Source organism: Caretta caretta, chromosome 14 (assembly GCF_965140235.1).
Source record: "Caretta caretta isolate rCarCar2 chromosome 14, rCarCar1.hap1, whole genome shotgun sequence".
NCBI classification, from domain to species: Eukaryota; Metazoa; Chordata; order Testudines; family Cheloniidae; genus Caretta; species Caretta caretta.
The window spans coordinates 9,038,700-9,060,038 of NC_134219.1; the positions used below are offsets into that span (position 1 = coordinate 9,038,700).

The 21,339-nt window shown below is 42.8% G+C and overlaps 2 protein-coding genes, 1 long non-coding RNA gene and 2 other non-coding genes across 7 annotated transcripts in view; 2 read left to right on the forward strand and 3 right to left on the reverse strand.

The window, feature by feature from the left end:
• The window catches only part of TEX2 (testis expressed 2), a 120,114-nt gene extending 111,914 nt beyond the window's left edge, over positions 1–8,200 (forward strand). For 2 of the 3 annotated variants that reach the window (XM_048817745.2, XM_048817744.2), the window contains exons 9-12: positions 493–618; positions 3,587–3,796; positions 4,195–4,315; positions 6,162–8,200. In XM_048817745.2, the coding sequence (XP_048673702.1) occupies positions 493–618; positions 3,587–3,796; positions 4,195–4,315; positions 6,162–6,284 (580 nt within the window). In that variant the 3' untranslated portion in view covers positions 6,285–8,200. The remainder of the gene's footprint in view (positions 1–492; positions 619–3,586; positions 3,797–4,194; positions 4,316–6,161) is intronic. The other variant, XM_048817746.2, reaches the window with a different exon arrangement.
• Positions 8,201–9,388: 1,188 nt separating this feature from the next.
• On the reverse strand, positions 9,389–10,532 carry LOC125621181 (uncharacterized). Its single transcript, XR_007352456.2, has 2 exons — positions 10,436–10,532; positions 9,389–9,814 (listed from the first exon to the last, which is right to left on the reverse strand). It is a non-coding gene; the product is annotated as an uncharacterized LOC125621181 (long non-coding RNA).
• On the reverse strand, positions 9,538–9,674 carry LOC125621910 (small nucleolar RNA SNORA50). Its single transcript, XR_007352622.1, has one exon. It is a non-coding gene; the product is annotated as a small nucleolar RNA SNORA50 (small nucleolar RNA).
• Positions 9,977–10,041, reverse strand: LOC125621909 (small nucleolar RNA SNORD104). Its single transcript, XR_007352621.1, has one exon. It is a non-coding gene; the product is annotated as a small nucleolar RNA SNORD104 (small nucleolar RNA).
• A 2,291-nt stretch (positions 10,533–12,823) lies between the features above and the next one.
• The window catches only part of ERN1 (endoplasmic reticulum to nucleus signaling 1), a 63,014-nt gene continuing 54,498 nt past the window's right edge, over positions 12,824–21,339 (forward strand). Inside the window, 1 exon segment of the mRNA XM_048819262.2 lies at positions 12,824–12,934. Coding sequence (XP_048675219.2) covers positions 12,839–12,934 — 96 coding nt within the window. The 5' untranslated portion in view covers positions 12,824–12,838.

Here is a 21,339-nt window from a genome sequence, read left to right on the forward strand (position 1 = left end):
TCCTGCACAAGATACAGCTGTATAGTCTCATCTCAGCATTTTAAAATTCATGTTTGGGTTTGTTTGTTTTTATAAACTTTTGACATTCTTCATTTTATTCAAACCTTTTGGAAAGCAACTAACACCAACAAGAATGTGTCTGCAAACATATTTAAAGCCATCTCCCATTCCGTTAGGTGGCATGCAAAACAGCCATTCCGTTTTCTGTCTTGCCATACAATAGACTCTCATTTCATGCAGGTTTCAGCTTTACTGAAGAAAAACAGGCTTCTGTGTAAATAATCATGCATATTTAATTCGAGGATTCTGCAACCAATCCCAGTGTGCGTTTGTTTGTTTGTTTTTTTACTTTCTCTCTCTGGATAGTTATGGAAAGGGAGGGCAATTACAGACAGTTCAGTATAAATATATAGGGCACCACAAGAGCTATCCATGATGAATGGGTGATAATGTCAAGTTTCATATGGAAATTGTTATCTCTGTCTCTTTCAGTTTCAGGCCAAGGGCATATTGCCTTGCAGACAGTGATGAGGAGTCTTCTAGTGCTGGGTCGTCAGAGGAGGAGGATGCTTCTGAGGTGATGGGAGGAGAGAAGCAGCTGACTCCTGGTGCAGAAGGGTGAGACGTTTACCTGATTTTTTTTTTTTTTTTTAAACATGCTTTGCCAGCTGAAGGATTATGACAACCTTTCATGTTCTGTTCCACTGTAGTGCTTGTCATGGGAAAGGGCATCAGTAAGATGTGTGTATGTGTCCGTCCATCCAACAGCACAACTGAAAAGCAGATGCTTCTGGGATGGAGGGGGGGCAATTGAGTAGCATACTACACAACAAAGGAAGAAAGGGAAATATTGACCAAAACAAATAGCTACTCTTGCAAGTTATCGTAGCAGAAAAGACAGGAGCTTAGTTTCTAATGTATTGTGCAAAATATTTCTGCAGAGTGAACTGCATAGTGCTCAGTTTACATCTGATACTTCCATAACTTATCTGCAGATTTTAAAGACAGCTAAATGTCCCTATCCCACGTTACAGATGTGGTGACTTCACCAAGTTACTTTGAAATTTCTATGGGCTTGTTTACACCTACCAAGGGGTCGACGAGCAATGCATTGGCGGTCAATTTAGCAGGTCTAGTGAAGACCCGCTAAATCGAATGCAGATCGCTCTCCCGTTGACTCCTGTACTCCACCGGATTGAGAAGAGTAGGAGGAGTTGATGGGAGAGAGTCTCCCGTCGACATCACGTAGTGTGGACCCCGCACTAATTAGGTCTAAGCTACATCAATTTGAGTTACACTATTCACATAACTCAAATTGCGTAGCTTAGATCAAATTTCCCCTGTATTGTAGACAAGGCCTATGCCTAAGATGTCTCACCCAGTGGCAGAGCCAGGAATAGAACTCCCAGCATCATGGTTAAACCACCAACTAAACCTCAGCTGTCTTAAATACCTTGAGAGGCTGAAAGGCTAGATCATCTTTGTTGGGGATTGAACCTGTGTCTTTAGAGTTTAGTGACAGGTTTCAGAGTAGCAGCCGTGTTAGTGTGTATTCGCAAAAAGAAAAGGAGTACTTGTGGCACCTTAGAGACTAACAAATTTTTTGCATCCGATGAAGTGAGCTGTAGCTCACAAAAGCTTATGCTCAAATAAATTTGTTAGTCTCTAAGGTGCCACAAGTCCTCCTTTTCTTTTTAGGATTTAGGAATTTCTAAACTTGATGCTTAAGTAGCATTTGAGCCATAGCTTCTCTTGATCGCTGTCACTTTTTTATTTTCTCCAACGACTTTTAGAGTAGCTTGACTGTGCAGTAGTTCCCTAAAGTGTGTATTTTTAACAGGCAAATCCTTTTAATTTGTATATAGTGGTCTGTCAGAATTATTTATATGTAATATACTTTTACAAATACTTTGGTTTTCCTTTTTGTTCTCTTGGCAATGTTAATTATATGTGATCTGTACTTTTATGTAAATGTAGAAGGAAATCTGATTTGGCCAGAACTCTGTTTCAAGCCTTCGAAAATTTGCACCATGACCACTGTAGTATCCAATGAATGGATAACTGTGTTTCTGTTTGGGCTAGATCCACAGCTGGTATAAATCAGGGAATTGAAATTAATGGAGAGATATTGGTTTTATACCAGTTGAGAATTGGCCCATTGTGTTAATAGAGATTAACCCCCCCACACCATCTCATTCAGTGGATGACCTGGGCACTGCAGGAAAGTGGAAGATGCCATCCTTATGGTTTTTATGCAGTGCTCGCATTCCTAGGTGTGCTAGGTGTAGAAGGAAGTAGAGATGTACTCTGTCCTTACAACAAAGTGTCTGTCTTGCTAGCATCCCATCTAGACTAGTTGTAGTGGAGAAAAAACAGTCTTTCTGCATATGTGCAGCTAACAGTTCCTGGAGCCTTGCTTCTTCTACTGCCTGGTTCTTCTTTCCTCCTTGGTCCTCCTACCAATAACTCCACACTAAACACAGTAACACTTCCAAAAACCTATAATTAAACAGCTGGGACATGGTGTTTGGTCCCCTTGAGCTCAAGATGTATGTGCACATGCTTCAGTGCATCTGTCTCCTGACAATTTTTGTTAAGATGGTGATATACAAATTTGCACACATCATGCCAACTTACTGTTGACAGTCATGTAAGCATCTTTAGCCATTTTAAAAAAAAATGTCATGCTTCTAGTGCCATCTGGAAAGGAGGTGCACTTGGACTGGATAGAAGAGCCATTAGTCACTTGTAACCAGCTGGGTGCAGACTCTGACATGCATTGCCTGGACACATCAGTGTGAATCTCTGTTTAGGACTTTTATTGAAGACCTTGCAAATCAACATGACTTCAGAGAAAATCTATAAATAATTTAGCAAATGAAATTGGTGATAGTCATAGAAATTGTAGCCCTTTTTTGTGTTGCCATACTGCCCAAAGGGTGCAATCAGAATTGGGGCCCCATCTAGTTGACCCTATGTGAGACACCCAGGAAAAAACTGTAAGTTGTTCGGGCAATCAAGATTGAAAAGACCTCTCATCACCTAGGGCCAGATTTTCAAAGATGTTTATGCACCTACTAGGATTTTCAAAAGCATCTGGGCACCTAACTTCAATTGAAATTAAAATAGGCACTTAGACGCTGTTTTGAAAACTCCAGTAGGCACCTGAATACCTCTGAAAATCTGGCCTAGTCTATTCACCAGATAGTGTAGGATTGTTCCCTAAACTATGACTGAGATTTTGTGGGTCCTAAAGGAGCTAGGCATCTAATTCTATTAGATCCCTTTTGAAAATCCCAGCGTATGTGTAAAAAAAATTTTTTTGGAGGAGTGCTTTTAGCATGCCTTGTTTTACATTTCTCAACTGCTGAGGCTTGCACAACACACATTCTCCCTGGCATTCAGCCTACATTTTTCTTCATTTTATTCCAAAGCTTTTAGTGTCAGATCATGGTTTTTACAGCCTGTAGCTCCTACTGTGGTGTTCCTTCATGGAGCATGCAGAGATAAAGAAATTTTTAGGAAAACTAGCTAATTTCTGGGCACATCATTTTGATCATGTATTTTTCTTATTCTACATATGAAGGTATGTTGGAGGACATCGGACAAGTAAGATCATGAGGATTGTGGATAAAATTACCAAGTCAAAATATTTTCAGAAAGCAACAGAGACTGAGTTTATTAAAAAGAAGATTGAAGAGGTATCCAATACTCCACTGTTGCTCACTGTTGAAGTACAAGAGTGTAAAGGAACACTAGCAGTTAACATTCCACCACCACCTACTGACAGAATATGGTAAGTGTAAAGTAAAATAGAAATTGAATTCTTTTAACTGTCAATTTTCCACTTACAATACTAATTTCCCTTATAAAAGACACTGGGTACTTTTATATCTTTGCAGCTATTTGACCATTCTGTAAAATAAAATAAAAATCAGTGTGATTCTTTTTTCCCTTGCCCAGTGTCTTTGAAATGTTTTGCTACAAAATGTGCGTGCCATCATGTCAGAAGCTCTAGTATCAATAGAACCTTCCTCTGCAAACTGCAGAGCATTTCATATGCAAAATAGTTCTAAGAACAAGAAGACAAGGTTGGACACTCATCTGGAATGTATTTTGGAAGAGATGCAATAGGAATTAATATTTGATAGTCACGATAAAAAACTCTCTCCTCTTTGTGTGTGTGCTCTTGAGGTACGGTTTCCGAAGACCTCCCTATCTAGAGCTAAAAGCTCGGCCAAAGCTCGGCGAGAGAGAAGTAACTTTGGTTCATGTGACTGACTGGATAGAAAAGAAACTGGAACAAGAGTTTCAGGTATGTTTCTTTAATAACTTTAAAGACGTTTTTCATTTAACTAATGAAGGTTGCAGTTCAAAACTGTTCCTTTAATTCCTAGTGCAGACATAAGAGAAGTGCAGATTTTCAATTTGCAAAAGTGGTCGGCATCCAGCTGAACTACTAGGTGCTGAGCGCTGCTGAAAATCTGGCCAACTGATCAACCCAATGGATATACATTTCCAGGATGGTCCAAAGAGTGGGAGAGTCTCTTGACTATCTATGACACAAACCTATCAGGCAGACTGGCTAGATCAAAATTGCCACCTTGAATTCTGCTTGAAAGGAACTGCAATGAGGTATATGCTGGGCGGGGGTGGGGGGAAACAGGCACTTCCCTTTGGCCCTTCATTGAGTAATAAATGAGCAGGGATCTCAGCACTTCCTAATGTCTAATCTGCAATTAATTGGTTTATACTGTGACGGGTTCCCCCATGGGGTGCCACCTGGAATTGGGGTACCGCTGAGCCCTCTGAGCCACCAGCCTGGGGTCTCCCTTACACTCCAGCTGTGACAAACTGCTGACCTGCTGCACCAGCATAAACATAGGTAGGGGACACACCAGCTGCAGTTACATGCGGGCTCTCTGAGTAGCCACTGCACGAACCAACAGTAGGAAGGCTAAAGCCAAGGTAACTCTCAGCTCCCCAGGCATGCACCCCCCTGGAGCATAAACCCAAAATTATACCATCTTGCGCTGTACAGCATAAGCTCATAGAGCTCGCTCCCCTCCCTCCCCCCAATGTGGAGAGGAATATACAACAGCCTCTCTGAGCTAAGATTCCTGTGCATTTCACTCCAAACTCGATGGCTTAGATTAAAACATAAAATAAATTTATTAACTACAAAAGATAGATTTTAAGTGATAGCAAACAGATCAAAGCAGATTACCTAGCAAATAAACAAAATTGTAACCTAAGTTTAATATACTAGATAGATTGGATATGAACAGCAGAATCTCACCCTAACTGATGGTACAGGCAGACTTGTAGAGTCTTAAGGCACAAGCTGCATTAGTTTTACAGCTTGGGTTTCTCAGGTCTTCATACAAAAGCAAGAAATCCCTTTAGCCTTGGTCGAGCAGTTCCCCCAGTTCAGTTCTTGTTACTCAGGTGTTACCAGGAATATTTCTGTGTGGGGAGTGAAGAATAACAGATGATGTCACTCCCTGCCTTATATTGCTGTAGCATATGGTGGGAACCTTTTGTTTCAAAACTTGGCTTTCAGACTGGTTTGTGGAAAAATACTGACATCCCAAGATGGAGTCCAGAATCATGTGGCCTGCTCACATGTCCTTGTGCAGTCATAGCAGCTATTACTTACAGGCTGTTTGGAATGTTCACAGGAAGGTTAAGTTATTCCAGGGTCCATTAGCACTGTCTGGCTTCTTCACTGTTGTACCAGAAAGGCTAGTTGTGGGTGTCACCCAGAGTAAGCACGAATGAAATACAGCTACATAGTCAATATTTCTAACTTTAGATACAAAAATGATACATGCATACAAATAGGATATTTGGCAAATCATAACTTTTTCAATGACCCCTCACATGACCTGTTTTGCATAAAATACACAATAATTATGCTATAATCCTATCATACTTACCATGAAGAATATGGGGTATAGTTCACATATTAACCAAACTGTTGTGACTGGTAGGCACTGCGGAGTTTGCATGTACAAATTGCATCAAATTCTGGCCAACCCAGGGAAACTGAAATTGATTTTAAGTATGTTACTTACTTTTGAATGATGCTAATCAGAAACCCCAAAATGTTGAATGACACGTTAAACTAAGTTGCATTTAATTTTGCCTTTATTTCACAGAAAATTTTTGTCATGCCAAACATGGATGATGTTTATATTCCTCTAATGCACTCAGCCATGGATCCCCGCTCATCTACGTGCCCTTCAAAAGATCCAGTCACAGAGGCTGCTGATCAACCATGAAATGTGAAGATTTGCAGTGTACAGTATTAAGAAATTTATTTTCATGGTTTTTTAAACTGTGCAGTAGTTTTGTCCTTAACTTGTGCCACATCTTTTTAAAGAGGACTGCCTATAACCATTTCTTTGCGCTCAACATGTCTGGTTATTGTTCCTGTTTACTGCACTTATACAAAGTTTCATTCCATTTATAAGTTGATTTATTTTGTAATGGCTGCTGTCAGGATTTTAACTGAGGTTAAGATGACCTGTTCTGAAGAAAAAAAAAAATCTAATTGTAATAGATCAAGGAGCTTGATGACACAAATTGTGGTCAGTTTGTGTTCATACATCATGCTGCTGCATTGAAGGGTGGTTCTTTTGCACTAAAGGAACTGCATGCCAAATCCTCTGGCAGGAACAAATGTATACAACTGGAAGACTATTTTTCTCTCTCAGGCAGTTGGAGGTGTAGAATGAACTGTTTTATGTTCTTTCACTTCTGCAGTCAATAGCTTGTGTCAAGCAATTGAAATATGAAATGCTTTCAGGAGAAAAGAATGTAAATTGGATGTATAGGTAATATTTTGAATCCATTTAGGTGGGGTATACATATTAACTTATTTTTTCATACCAAGTTAGTGCTTTTTTGGGAAGCAAGTAGCCATAAAACACACACTCACAAATATCAGTGAAGGTGGGAATTGGTGGGGTTATTGTGATTTAAGAAAGCATTTGGCAAAGCCATGAGACCAAACCATAGCAAGCCTGCCTCACAGTGAGGTACAATCACCATGGTTTGTGATTAATTCTGAATGTTTAAAGATATGAGCACACATGAAAATGTCTAAAACTGCACATACTTACCAGAAATAGTTACCCTACTTGTCTATGGAGCTTCTAATACAATGAAATAAACTGTGGGATTCTCATAGGAGTTTTTGTTGCTGTGTTTTCCTGAGACACGAGTGTTTACATGCAAAGCATGGGACTAAATTCTGATCAGTGATAGCCATGCATCCCCAGTGACTTCAAATCACCTGATGCTGGTGAGGATTGGTAGCTGTAACTGAAGGGAGATTTTGACATCTGTGTTAGGAATTCAAGCATTTGAAGTTGTTCAGGCTGATCACAAACTGGTTATGACAGATTTAAGGACTGTTTCTGCTAATAAATGGCCAAAACTATGAGAAAAAAACTGCCTTTTTATTTCTATCCGGTGTGGAGATTAAATGTATGCATTAAATCAATAACTATTTGAACACTACATATCTGATATTTAATGTGACTTTTTTCTCAGTGTTGCCAACTGTTCATGTATTTGTCAGAATGTTTGTTTACAAAGGTGAGTTTTGTAGCTCCCCTTTGAATAGCATAATTTGCTTTTTTTCTTTTGAAAAGTAAATTTTTAAGAACTTTGTATATTGTGTTCAGACCTATTTGTTGTAAATCAGAATGATCTTGTGTAACTTTTGATTATTTACCAGCTCTAAATGAAGCTATCAGTGAAGATTTTTTTTAAACAGCACCTTGCCTGAAACATCATAAATAAAATTAGCATTTAATATATTTAAAAATTAAGTCTATATTTGAACACCTATTTTTGGTTACTTTTAATTGCAATATTAGCAGGTTATATTTGTTACCTAAACTCCTGTAACCATTCCAGTTTGTATATACGGTTCTGGTATTGCGCTCATTACTACATCGGCATTATTTGCCTTTCATGAAGTCTGCATGTCTTGTACGCAGGTCTTTTATATGATTTAAATTTCTATGTGCAATAACTAATAAGTCAAAGGACTAGATGCACTAATGTGTAAAGATATCCAGATTTGTTACACAATTGTTATATTGCACTTCCTCATCAAACTATGTGGGTAACTACAATTGGCTTGCTTTGTTTTCTGAAATAAAGTTATCCCATGTCAGACACATTACATAGCTTGTAAGTTATTTCTGCATAATTATGTTTGACCAGTAGTTTGTGCAAGATGTTTTCAAAAGATGTATTTGGGAAGTCACTTTCATGTGGTACCTCCCTGTTACAATAAAAATGAATTTCTGGAGGAAAGTATGTTCAATTCAAGCTGCACTATGAGACTATGGAGACTGATGCTTTAGGGTAAGTGATTTAAAAAATGTATTGTTCTGGCTTTGAAAATAAAAGCTTTAAAATCAAAGTTTTGAGTTACACACTGCTGTGATGACAGGTTTCAGAGTAGCAGCTGGGTTAGTCTGTATCCGCAAAAAGAAAAATGGTGTGGTTCAAATACTGTTTACACAACTTAATCATTCCTCTGCTAGATCTTCCTTGCAGGAAAACTAGTGAAGCCAAACTTGGGGAAAACACAGATCTTAAAGCTACTATAGAATTAGGAGACAACCAAACTGATGCATGGGAAACAAAAAATTCTTTCCCTATCCACATCTAGCATTTATTTCAGTGTGGTAGCATCTAATTTCACTGTCCAAAAGCTTTGGTCAGTTGTCCTATTAGCCTTATTTCTCTCATAATTAAGATCCTTCCAGTTTGAATGCATTTCAGTTTTCACCCACTGCTTAAAGCTTAATATTTACCATTTTTATTGCTCATGTAAATCCCCCAGGGGGCAGAGGACTGTTCAGGGGGTATATGGCAGGGAGCACCACCCAGTTCTGCTCTGCCCTTCCCCCTCCACCCTTAAGCCAGCTCTGTATTCTACTGAGCCAACTGTGTAGCAAGCAAGGGGGTACCACAAGTGTAGATTAGACTACATGGGTGCAAGCTGTTCTACCCCCTCATATATAATGCAAAATTGTATATTATACACCACCCCCCTTCAAGTGTGCTATAGCTGATGCTACCTTCATTTTTTCCCATTGAAACCTAGTCACTTGAAGTTGCTGTTTTATAGTCCTTCATCCAAGCATTTGCTAGCCTCTTGGTTTCAAAGTAGCTGGAAGAAATGTACATTTCTGTAAGTACAACCAGTTCCAAGTGTATTGGCCACTTTAGAACAAGCTGCATTGTAGAAGTAACAGAACTTCCTAGGTAGTCATGGGAAGAGTTAATTTTATGAAGGGTTATGCCTATTCTGCAGTGCCAATGTCCTATGGACAGGACATCAAAAGACAAGTCATGCAGCCAAGGAGAGATCTTAACTTTAATGAGACAGGTGTTTGTCTTTCCAGTGTCCTCACTGCCAACAGTAGGAGGCCTCTAGGAAGAGGAAATTTCATTCAGCAAAGGGGGAATTTAATTATAGTCTTTAAGATTTAAGCAGTACAGTAACAGGATTGTTACTTGCTCTTAAAAGAGCCACTCAGATTTTAACTAAGCAGCACCAGTTATGAACAAGCTTTTCCTGTTGCACTGTTGCTTAGCCAGTGAAGCTATGAGTTGGCCACTTCACCAGTTCAAAGACAGTGCTGGAGAGCACAATAAAGAAACAGACAATTTTTTCTACTGTTTTATTAACCGTTCTCCTCACCCTTTACACCGAGCCAATCAGCTGGCAATGGGCCAGCAGGTCTCCAGGGCATAGGTCCCAGGCCGGCGGCTCCCGTCGTGCCTGCAAGGAACAGGAGCCCTGTTAGGATCGCAGCCCGAGCGCAGGGCCCCGACTCCTCGGCGACCACAACGCGCGTCTGGGTGCAGGGCCGGGCTCAACCCGCAGCCCAAGAGAAGGCAGGGCGCCATGGCCCGCCTGGGCCAGAGGAACCCGGCGCCGGGGGCTCAGACTCGGCTTCACTTCATCCGCGTCAGAAGTCTAACACGTGTAAGGAGAATCATCACCGCAGCCGGCGCCGGTGGGACGGACACCCCCTCCCCCCCCCCCCCCCCCAATCCCCAGGGCGGCCGCCTCCCGCCGCGGGCAGAACCCCTCCCCCAACCCCCGCGCCAGACCGACGCCCCCTCGGGCCACCGCCCTCCGTGCCCCCCTCGCCACTGCCGGAGCGGCCGCCGCCCGCCGCGGGCGGGACCCCCCAACCCCGCCTCCCTCCCCAACCGCCAGAGCAAACGGCCCGCCCCAAGCCATGGGTCTCCCCCCGCCAGACACCCCCCTTCTCCGAGCCAACGGGACACCTCACCGCCCCCGCCACTAGTCCTCCTCGTCTCCACGGCACACCGACCCGGCCCCATCTACCCCCCATCTCCTCAAGCGGATTTGGGCCCTGCCACCGCCGCTCACCTCCAGCGTTACCCCGACCCCTCTAGGCAGAGCGAAAGGCGGAGCGTCGCCGCCCACCAACATTTATAGTTCGGGCGCCTCAACAGGCACCGCCCCTTCTCCTCAGCAACCAATGACATGTAAGTCTCAGGACACACGGCCGTTTGACGTCAGTGGCTGGGTCTCGCGCGATCGGGGCCGGGGGAAGGTGGGGGAATGATGAGGGGGCGGGGCTGTATTGGGCCAGTTAGGCCCAAACCGGAGCGCGCGGGGATTGGTTGGTCTGGGGCTAACCGCATCTAGCTGGTGTGAACCAGAGCACCGTGGGCTAACGGTGCCCTTTCGAAGTAGGCCGGGGCGGGGCCTTGGAAATTGGTTAGTCTCTAAGGTGCCACAAGTACTCCTTTTCTTTTTGGGTTGAACATAGCTGAGCTTGGCTGTACCATGCTGGGCCAAGCCTGGCTGAGTCAGACCAGGTAGCATCGAGGCACCTGGGACCCGTGAGGGCTCCAGACCTTGCTTAGATTAACCAGCTCCAAACCCAATGAGCATTGCTCTCTTGATTTCCCCCTCCACCCCCAACAGAGGCATTTATCCTGCCTGCCTTGGGTTAAAAAACACCAGTTCTGAGACCCTGGGAAATAAGCTTTTTAATAGGCGTGGATTTCAGGATTACGATGGCTAAATGAGGAGATGCATAAATCCCACATATTGAACTGTCTTCCCTTCACCTTATTTCCTGTGAACAATCCCTATCTCTGTGGTCAGTTGCCATTATATGTTATCTGTCTTATATAGAAGTCCAGCCATTCTCTGTGCAGAATTTTCATGTTCAGGCCTTTATGTGGATGCTAAGGAGTGTGACCTCGTTGTTTGCTGTATGTGTTTAAAGTCCCATGCACACCTAAATAAGTAGGAAAAACAGTAAGGTCGTTTTTCACATACTCATGCTAATCTCTATCAGCAGTTGTACATGTTAAGAACATAAGTTTTAATACATTACTTGTGATCTAAAACATTTGTAATGTCTAGGATGTGTTTTGCCCAGTAGGGGGACCAGTCACTAACTATCTACAATGGAAACTGGTAAAGTAGATAAAGAGAAGTTGGAGATGCACCTCCACTCCAGAATTTGATGTCATCCTAATTTCTCCTTTGCGGGAGTTGATCATTTCTAAATGTACTTTAACTGTGCCCAGAGAAAAGAGTTTTCTTTTTATTAAACATAAAGCATTTTCTAAGCATGCTGTTTTTCATAGCTCTGTTTTTCATAGCTATTGTACAATGTTGATTCCAGTTTATTTGCTTATTTTTTGCAAGAGTTTCCATATTTTTATTTTTTCATATTCCATATTTTTGAAGACTGTTTTCTCATATGTGAAATTCAAACTTTTGCTGAGCCATTCTAAAAGGTAAATTGTTTTAATATGTACTATATGTGCATGTGAACTACATAGCTGACATCTCTGCATGTATCATTTCAATCTAAAGTGAAATTTAATTTCAGAACATGAATAATAAGAATTATAGGCAATGAACTAATGATGCAAAGATATGAAACAATATATAACAAGTTTAAACATGGAAGGCAATAATATCTGACATTTTTATATCCCTTTTCATCCCAAAGGCTCTGACAGCTCTTTAGAACCATCAACATAGAAACCCACTAAAATGCTGCCATCTCTGGGGTGGAGGGAAGTTGCCAAGAAGCATATGTCCCATGGAACAATGGTGGGGTGCTGCAGAAAACTTTGAAGACAGGCAAAGCAGAGCAAATCCCTTTTCTTAAAGAATTACCTCATCCTTCTTGTCTCACGGGATCTTTGAGGCAGTTTTCAAAGAAATAGTACTTCAAGGTCATTTTAAAAATACACGGGTTTTTTTTTTTTTTTTACATCTAGGCTTGCCCACCTTAAGTGGTCATGTGTGCAGTTACTGTATGTACAAATGGAAATGTAGACGTCTAAATATTCATTTGAACAGGCACTTGTAATGGCACACACTAATGAAAATGTGCTGCTGGTACTGAAAATGTGGCCGTGCAGAGTATATATGTACTTTACTTTTTAAATTCTTATGCAGAGGAGCCCACATCCAAAACAATAAATTGCCTTGAATAAGCGATTGATCAGAGTGTTGAAGCTCTGGTGTGATTTTTGGTTCGAGCACGTATAAAGTATGTAAACTTGCAGTTTAGACCAGTACACCCCACCACCCAAATACTGAAAGAGAGTTTTAACAAGGGAACTGTCAGAGCTGATGTATTCTAGGGCAGTGCTTCTCAAGCTTTCTGATGTGGTGGACGGGCAATTCCCACCCCCGCCCTCCAATGTGCGCGCAGACCGGCTGCCGATGGCTCGTGGACCGGCACCGGTTTGCGGACCACCACTTTAGTAGCACTGCTCTAGATAATATCATGCGATGGGTACATATTTCGAGCTCAACGCACTTTGCGCTAGCTTTGCAGCTCCCAGGAAGGAGAGCAGCATTCATGGGAGCTGCAAGGCTAACGGGAAGGTGAGTACAGAACTGTGGCTGTCCCTCTGCATGGGTTCAGGGGGAATCGCCCGTGTCCGCCCGGGCGCAATAAAACGGTGTCCCCGTCTGCAGCTCGGGGCTGGGGGCAAAGTCCCCGTGTTCGCCCTGGCTCAGCCCCCGGGCCTGGCTCCCTCCCAGTCTGCTCCACCTCCTTTGCCGGGGCTGACGTCGGTGGCCTTCCCCGGCCTGGCCCGGCCCGGCTCCGCCCCGCAGGGGCCAGGGGGGCCGGACACGCTGCATCACGGCGCAGCCAGGGAGCCGCTGAGCCGGCCGGGCGCCGCTGAGCCCCCGGTGCAGAACCATGGAGCGGGGCGGCCGCCCCCCGCACCGGGCCCTGCTCCGCCGCTGCCTCCTCAGCCTGGGCGCGTTGCTGTTGGTGCTGGGGCCCAGAGTAAGTGAGCGGCGGCCCCGGGCTCGGGCTCAGCCTCCCCCAGGGCCCGGGGATGGCGGCGCAGGGCGAGGGAGCCCCATGTACACCAGTCAGCCGGGCTGTGAGCAGGGGCCCGGGGGGAGTTAGTCCCCCGCCCCGGGGGCTGGGAGGGGGGAGTTGCCCCCCCGACATCCCTCGCCCCCCCGGGGGCTGGGAAGGGGGCATAGAGCGTGGGGACTTGCCCCCGGCACCCCACCCCCCAGGGCTGAGATGGGCGAGTTACCCCATGTATCCCACTGCCCTGGCAGAGGGAGCCCTTCTCTGGTCAGGCTGTGTGCTCCCCCCTCCGCAGGTTTGAGAGCCTTGTCCAGACGGGCACCCAGCTCCCTGGGGCTCTGTCAAGAGTTTGACTGAGGAGAGGGGTATAAAAGAGTGGGGGGACCTGGGCATCAGGGCTGGGCACCCCTTGCGGCGGGGGGGGGGGTGAGAGAGAGAGAATTGCTTCAGGCCTGTGAAGGCACTGAAAGTAGGGGTTCTCCCCTGGGCTCAGTGTGTGGGACAGAGATACGGGGAAGTGCCCTCAGCCTGAGGTACAGTGTGAACAGAGAGAGGAGGGAATTGCTTCCCCCCAATTCCACAAGGATACTGTGTGAAGGGAGTTGCACAGAGAGGAGTTGCACTGTGTGAAGGGAGTTGCAGCCTTAGCTTTGGGTGTTTATGGGGATATGTAAGGGGGGAGCTGCCATCTGGGTGTGTTTGGCTAGGGCTTGCCAAGAGGTTACTGTAACTTATGTAGGTCACATCTGCAAAGTCAGACAGCTGCCTGCGTCTGCATAATAATAATAATGGCAATAACTTTTATATATCTTTGTAAAGCTGTTTATTTGCCTATTTAAACGTCATTATGTGATCTCCGTTTTCTTCCCCTGAATGCCCAGTGACTCTGTATACGCATGCATGTGGATGACGTTCTTCTCTGTTTCACTTCTGTCCTAAACATGCAGCTGTGTACCCACTTGCTATCTGCCATGATTACCTGTAATACCCTATCTAAATATTTCCTGCATAGATGTGTACATATACTAATTCTCAAACCAAAAATAGAATTAACTTGGCAGCAAGCAGATGGGGTGCTGGTTAGAGAAGCATGAACAAAACTGGTGATGGACAAAATAATGTAGACAAATAAAGCAACTAGGTAGACATGATAAAACATCACAGCTCAGTCCTTTCACTTTTTTTGTTGTATGCGGTCTCCTGTCCTCCATCTGTAGATTTCTGTTTAGATTGTAAGCTCTTCAGATCAGAGGCCTTGTCTTCCTATGTTCTGTGAAACACCTAAACACTCATCCGATGAAGTGAGCTTTAGCTCACGAAAGCTTATGCTCAAATAAATTTATTAGTCTCTAAGGTGCCACAAGTCCTCCTTTTCTTTTTGCGGATACAGACTAACACGGCTGCTACTCTGAAACCTAAACACTCTTGATGGTGGAGATAAAAGTGATTGTCTCCTACACAACTCAGCCAGTCCACTGCGTTCCCAGTTTGCAGCTCATCTGTTACTTTACTTCCATGCTCTCTTGACCAAAAATTGCCAGTTATGCTAAATATGCACTTGGTGACTTTGTGATGTGAACAAATATCTAGAGGGGACTCTTATTCAGAATTTGAAACTTGATCTTTAGGGGGTGAAAAGCAAGTGCACCATGCACTGTCACAAACCCTCTTGAAAAATAATCAGGTTGTGTGTGGATTTGCTCATGCAGTATCATTGGGCATCAAGAGGCTATGGGAAAGAACGTAGCCATGGACTCACCAAGGTAGATAGTGTGTTTAACAAGTGAATTTTTTTTGCAGATAAATTTAACATGGCAATTAGCTTTTGCTACAGAGACAGATGATTTTAAATTATTTGCTTTTAAAAAAATGTGTTTAGATCTATTCTTTAAAAAATCTCATTCCTGAAAAAGAGCCTCTATTTTGTGACCTCCATGGATCCAGTGATAGTGAAAAGGGCCAACTGGCATGCAGTTCTTGGTATCTGAGCTATACCTGAATCTAGGAGAGGGGAGTTTTAAGGTTATGCTTTTTAAGCAAGTATAATGGCGTGCTTGTTGTTCACCTGAGAATACCAATTTGATAGATGGGGTTATAGTTCAGGTTAAGCAAAGCTGGAAGCTTTCTTTTTCCCTACGCAGCTCCACTCCCCTTTTAAAAAGTAAACATGCTTAACTGTGAAACTCTAAAATGTTTCTTACTGTTGCTCAATTAGGAAAAGTGCAAAAGTTGAAAGCATACTGTCAAGATAAACTATCTTAAAAATTTTTGTGTAGTGGTATTACCAAAACAGGGAGCTTATAGAAAAATATCAAATTTGCCTTTCACCATTTAGGATGATTTTTGTATTTTATAGTTTGTATTGAATTTTAGGTATAATTATATGGTTACTTCAAAGGAAAAAAAGATGCAGCTCTCCATTTATGTTGGTTACTTCTTTTATTCTAGTCAGTCTGGACAGTTTATCTATACTGGTGAGTTTCATTGCTTAGCACGTTGCTATTGCATTTGGACCACTGCAGAGGAAAACTTTAAATAGTCTCCTAGTCCCGCACTGTGTTTTAATGTTGAAAAAAAAATCTAAGATTAATAGTAACTTTTGTAAAATTCATACCATGCCAACACCATCAGAAAAACCTAAATTTTGGGCCTGGCAGCAGGGGTGCAGGAACAGGTTGTATAGTGGGGGTGCTGCGAGCCATTGAACCAAACTGTAAATCCTGTATATGATGGAAACCACTTCAAGCCAGGGGGTGCAGCGGCACCCCTACTTCTAGCACCTATGCCTGGCAGCGTCCGTCTTATAAATGAAACCTGGTCCAAACACACTACATAAGCAAAACCCATTTCATTTCATACTGCTATAGGCCTCAGTCTTGCATGATGATTTGCCTGGGTGGACTATTGTGCCCATTCAGAGCCCATTGAAATCAACGGGCACTGTATGAGCAAAGTAGTTTGTTTGCTCATGAGGATCACACTGTAGGATTGGGACCATAGTTAATATTAGTGCTTTTTGTATGTAGAAGTTTATAACTTAACTATAATAATTCTTTCCAACCTAAACTTGGCATATATGATTTTGTCCAGGGACAGCCTTTTATTTGTTTTTAGGAAAAAATATTTAGTCACAGTTATGATTATTATCCTTTACAGAAGGAGACACACGCAAGGAGCAATTGTCCAAGGTTGCTTGCACAAATGAGACTAGAACCCAGGTCTCCTGAGTCCCAGTGTAAAGCCCTAGTCACTAGATCACAATAATACTCCTTAGTTACAATTAGGATTGCTGGTGCTGGGCTTGAAATGAAACTCCTTTTCCCTTCTGCTTCCCCTCCCCTTTGCTCCACCCTAAAAATAGGTTAGGCTGTATCGGTTTTATTCACAATCTACAGTTACTTTAAAATTCATCCATATTAACACTATCAAATCATAAGAGATCAGTACAAAACTGTCTATATTTCATCTGTGCTGTAGTGGCTCTGAAAAGGAACTTCCATCCAGTCAGGTAAAGTTGACTTGAAAACAAATATTTTGTAGGTACAATTTTCCCCACACATTGGAAATGTATAGCTTAAATGTATATTACACATGCACAAAACTTAATTAAAGAACATTATTAATGTTACAGCACTCAACTTTAGGAAAATGCCAGAATTATGGTTGCCTGGGCAACCTTAATTTAGCCCCCTTGTACACATGCATTATCATACAGTATTTAATTACATAACCATATACTATTTTTTCCACAGGACCCCTGCCTCATTCAGTGCACAGGATGGATCTGCTCTGAGAATGAATCAGGGTTATGCAATGGAAGAAACTGCTGTCTCTAGGACCCCTGTGTCATTTATTGCAGAAGTTTGGGGGAAAGAACAGAAATTCCATCATATGAACATCCATATGGGTCATCAAGAGAGGTGCAACCTTTAGGTCCACCACACAGACCACTGCCACTTGAGCTAACAGAGTAACTGATATCAGTAGTAGGTAGTTATCAGTGATTCACAGTCAAGCTGGAAGAGCATATCAAGTGGGGTCCCCCAGGGATCAGTTCTGTTCAGTATCTTCATCAATGATTTAGATAATGGCATAGAGAGTACACTTACAAAGTTTGTAGACGATACCAAGCTGGAAGGGGTTGCAAGTGCTTTGGAGGATAGGATTAAAAGTCAAAATGATCTGGACAAATGGGAGAAATGGTCTGAAGTAAAGAGGGTGAAATTGAATAAGGACAAATGCAAAGTACTCCAGTTAGGAAGGAACAGTCAGTTGCACACATACAAAATGGGAAATGACTGCCTAGGAAGAAGTACTGCAGAAAGGGATCTGGGGGTCATAGTGGATCACAAGCTAGATATGAGTCAACAATGTAACAATGTTGCAAAAAAACCAAACATCATTCTGGGATGTATTAGCAGGAGTGTTGTGGGCAAGACATAAAAAGTAATTCTTCCACTCTACTCCGCGTTGATTAAGCCTCAACTGGAGTACTGTGTCCAGTTCTGGGCACGACATTTCAGGAAAGATGTGGACAAATGGGAGAAAGTCCAGAGAAGAGCAACAAAAATGATTAAAGGTTCCCTCATAAACATGAGGGAAGGTTGGAAAAAATTGGGTTTGTTTAATCTGGAGAAGAGAAGACTGAGAGGGGACAAAGCTCTGAGGATAGGACAAGTAGCAATGGGCTTAAGTTGCAGCAAGGGTAATTTAGGCTGGTTATTAGGAGAAACTTCCCAACTGTCAGGGTGTTTAAGCACTGGAATAAATTTCCTAGGGAGGTTGTGGAATCTCCATCATTGGAGATTTTTAAGAGTAGATTAGATAAACACTTGTCAGGGGTGGTCTAGATAATACTTAGTCCTGCCATGAGTGCCGGAGACTGGACTAGATGACCTCTCAAGGTCCCTTCCAGTCGTACGATTCTATGACATGGACCTGCAGTAGAGGGGGATGAGTCACTGTGTCAGTAAGTTTCAAAGATATTTGCTGACAGCAGAGGAATAATGAGACTCAGGGAACTTGGGTTCTACTCCAGCCTCTGTAGGGGAACATGCTCTAGTAGGCACAGACTTTTCTGCCCACTCCCCTCAAGCATGACCCCTTCTGCCTTATCCCCTCCTACCAATCCTGTCTCTTCCCCACCCCTTGCTCCTTGTCCCAGTCTCTTCACCTTGCCCGTCCCAGTCTCTACTCCTCAGGCTTCTAATCTCAATCTTTTTGCACATCCTAGTCTCACCCCTCTGGTATACCCCTCCCAGTCTCCTCCCCACACCCACGTACAGTCTTCTTGACAAGCCATTCCAAGTTCACCAGGCCCTCAGCTCCTTGTCCTCAGTCTCCTTTCCCAAACAGTCCCCACATCCCAACTCCTTATCCAATTTGTCTTTCTCCTATCCTTGCCTCCAGTCACACCCCACATTCCCCATTTTCATGGACTCCCAGTTCCAATCTCATTCCCTGGGCTCCTTGGCCAATCTGGATATTCTTCCCGCACCCCTCCAGATCCTTGTCCCAATCTCTTTGACCAGCCCATCCAAGTTCTTCCTCTGCACCATGGCTCCCTGTCCGATCTGTTCCCACTCCCTACTTTCACCGACCCACTGGTTCTCAGTCCCAGTCTCCTTGCCCTGCTAGTTTCATTCCTGCCCCTACTGGCTCCCTGTCCCCTCCCTTTCCCTCTCTATCTCCCACTCCCAATCTCGACGCTCAACCAGACCCTGTTCCTGTAGGGGAACATGCTCTAGTAGGCAGACTTTTCTGCCCACTCCCCTCAAGCATGACCCCTTCTGCCTTATCCCCTCTTACCAATCCTGTCTCTTCCCCACCCCTTGCTCCTTGTCCCAGTCTCTTCACCTTGCCAGGTGAAGAAAATGGAAAAGTCTAGAAAACGCAGATCACCCAAATAACTGGACAGACATAGATGAACATATTAAGAAAAAGTAATGGGGACATTCTGCTGTAGAAGTTCGTCTGCCCTAATTTCCCAGCCTTTGTCATTTTGTGTGATACCATTGCTGTTGTTTGTCTGTAGTTTATATTTATTTTTTCTTGTATTTTAACATGGCCTTCCTCATTATTTAGGTGACTCAGTGAGCAGTTCTTGGAATTGCCCACGCAATAAATGGAAGGACATTATGAGGGAACAACATCTTTGATACAACAGGGGACAGTATAATAGAGTGGCCTATAAATAGTCAGTGGTGCCACAATAAATATTATAGAGCACTGAAATATAACACTGTGTAATTTGAAAGAAAGTGTGTTATGGTGAACTGAGAAGACAAATATATTTAAGAAAGCTAGTTCGTTTAACCCTTTCCTTGTGATCAGTGCTAAAGCAGAACACCCTGAATTCTGACTCTTTCCCTTTGAAGCTTATACAGCTCAAAACCAGCAACCTCTTGTTCAGGATAAAATGAGTGTTTAGAACACTGGTATGTCCTCTCCTGTGGGCTGAGTTTTAATGCTCTCTAATAACATACATAAGGTGCAACACCTGCAGCATGTTCTAGAAACTGGAAAACCCCAGCCTTGATCAGATGTTTTCTTCTGAAGCATTTTTTTCTGTCATCAGGCAGTGTTAGTTAAGTTGCCAAACATGCATGAAAACTAAGGTGAGACAGTATTAAGACTTAATGAAAAGAGACATATTTTTTTCAGGTTTATATTGAATAACACCAGTATGTATGGTTTGAATTGCTGATACATTTGGTAGCTCATTGTAATAATTACTGTGTTTATACTCCTTTAGAGGAATAGTAACAAGATTAGACCTGACAACTGTGGCTTAGTGTACAGATGCGCATATGCATAATTCTGTCCTTACCCTTCCTGGCTCTAGTGTTCTTGTGAATATTTAAACAAGTTCTGTTTCCCCAGGGGGGCCTCAGTCCATTGGCTTTCCTAGGAGTTGATGATGCTCAGCACCTCTCAGAATTTGACCTAAAAAGAGGATAGAATATCCAATGAGTGGAATTTACATATAGTTCAATACCCTGCCTGCTCCTGGGATGATGTGTATGGACATGTTTTTGTCGTGTGCATGCACGCAATTATGAAGACTCACCAGTGACTAGACACTGCAGTGACGGGGACTCTAGAAATAACTGACAGATAGTTGCTAGAATTTTTTTAAGGTCATAAAGACCACTATATTTTATTTAATTTTCTAAAGAAAGTGTAAATTTAGTAGCTTTATTTATTTTTTTGGTCAGCTTTCCTTTAAGCATCAACTTAATTACTAATGCTGCAAAATCAGTTCATTCTGTTTCACAAAATTGATTTCAGTGGCTTGGTTTTATTATGCACAGTGACTCTCAGCCTGTAGCCAGCAATGTAATTAGAGCACTAGCTGACAAAATCAGCGCCCTGAATCATAGACCACATGTGACAATTATGCTACGTGCTTCCAGTATTGTGCAGATGCTCAATTAAAAAATATATTACTTTGTCCATACCTTGTCTCCTGGAGCACAAGTTATATTTCTTTCCTGTAGCAAAAATGCTTGATTCTGCTCCCATAGAAGTCAGTGGAAATAGGCTTAGACTCTGCTTTTGCTAGAATATCTCCAAATATAAATACACAGTCTTGTTCTGCATTCCATTGAAATAGTGAGTATTGGGTGCCCAAGGAATGCAGGATTTGGTCTTTTGTTAATAGTTTATACTTTCAATAGTTTTGTGTTAGTGCTTTAAACCAGGCTGTAGCAGCGAAGTTGTGAAGATGTATTTAAACCTAGCAAAATGTCAGTGTTTGTTTTTATCCCACCAAACATTGCAAGTTGAATTTACTAACACATTTATAATCTCTTCCAAACACTTTCTTATTTAAAAAGAAAAAAAGTGGAAATCATTTATTGGTAAGACATGGCATTGTGATTTGCTTACTAACAAGCTGTAAGCTGTTTTATTGAAGTAACAGGTAGCAATATTCAGACTGCTATTCTAGCTCACA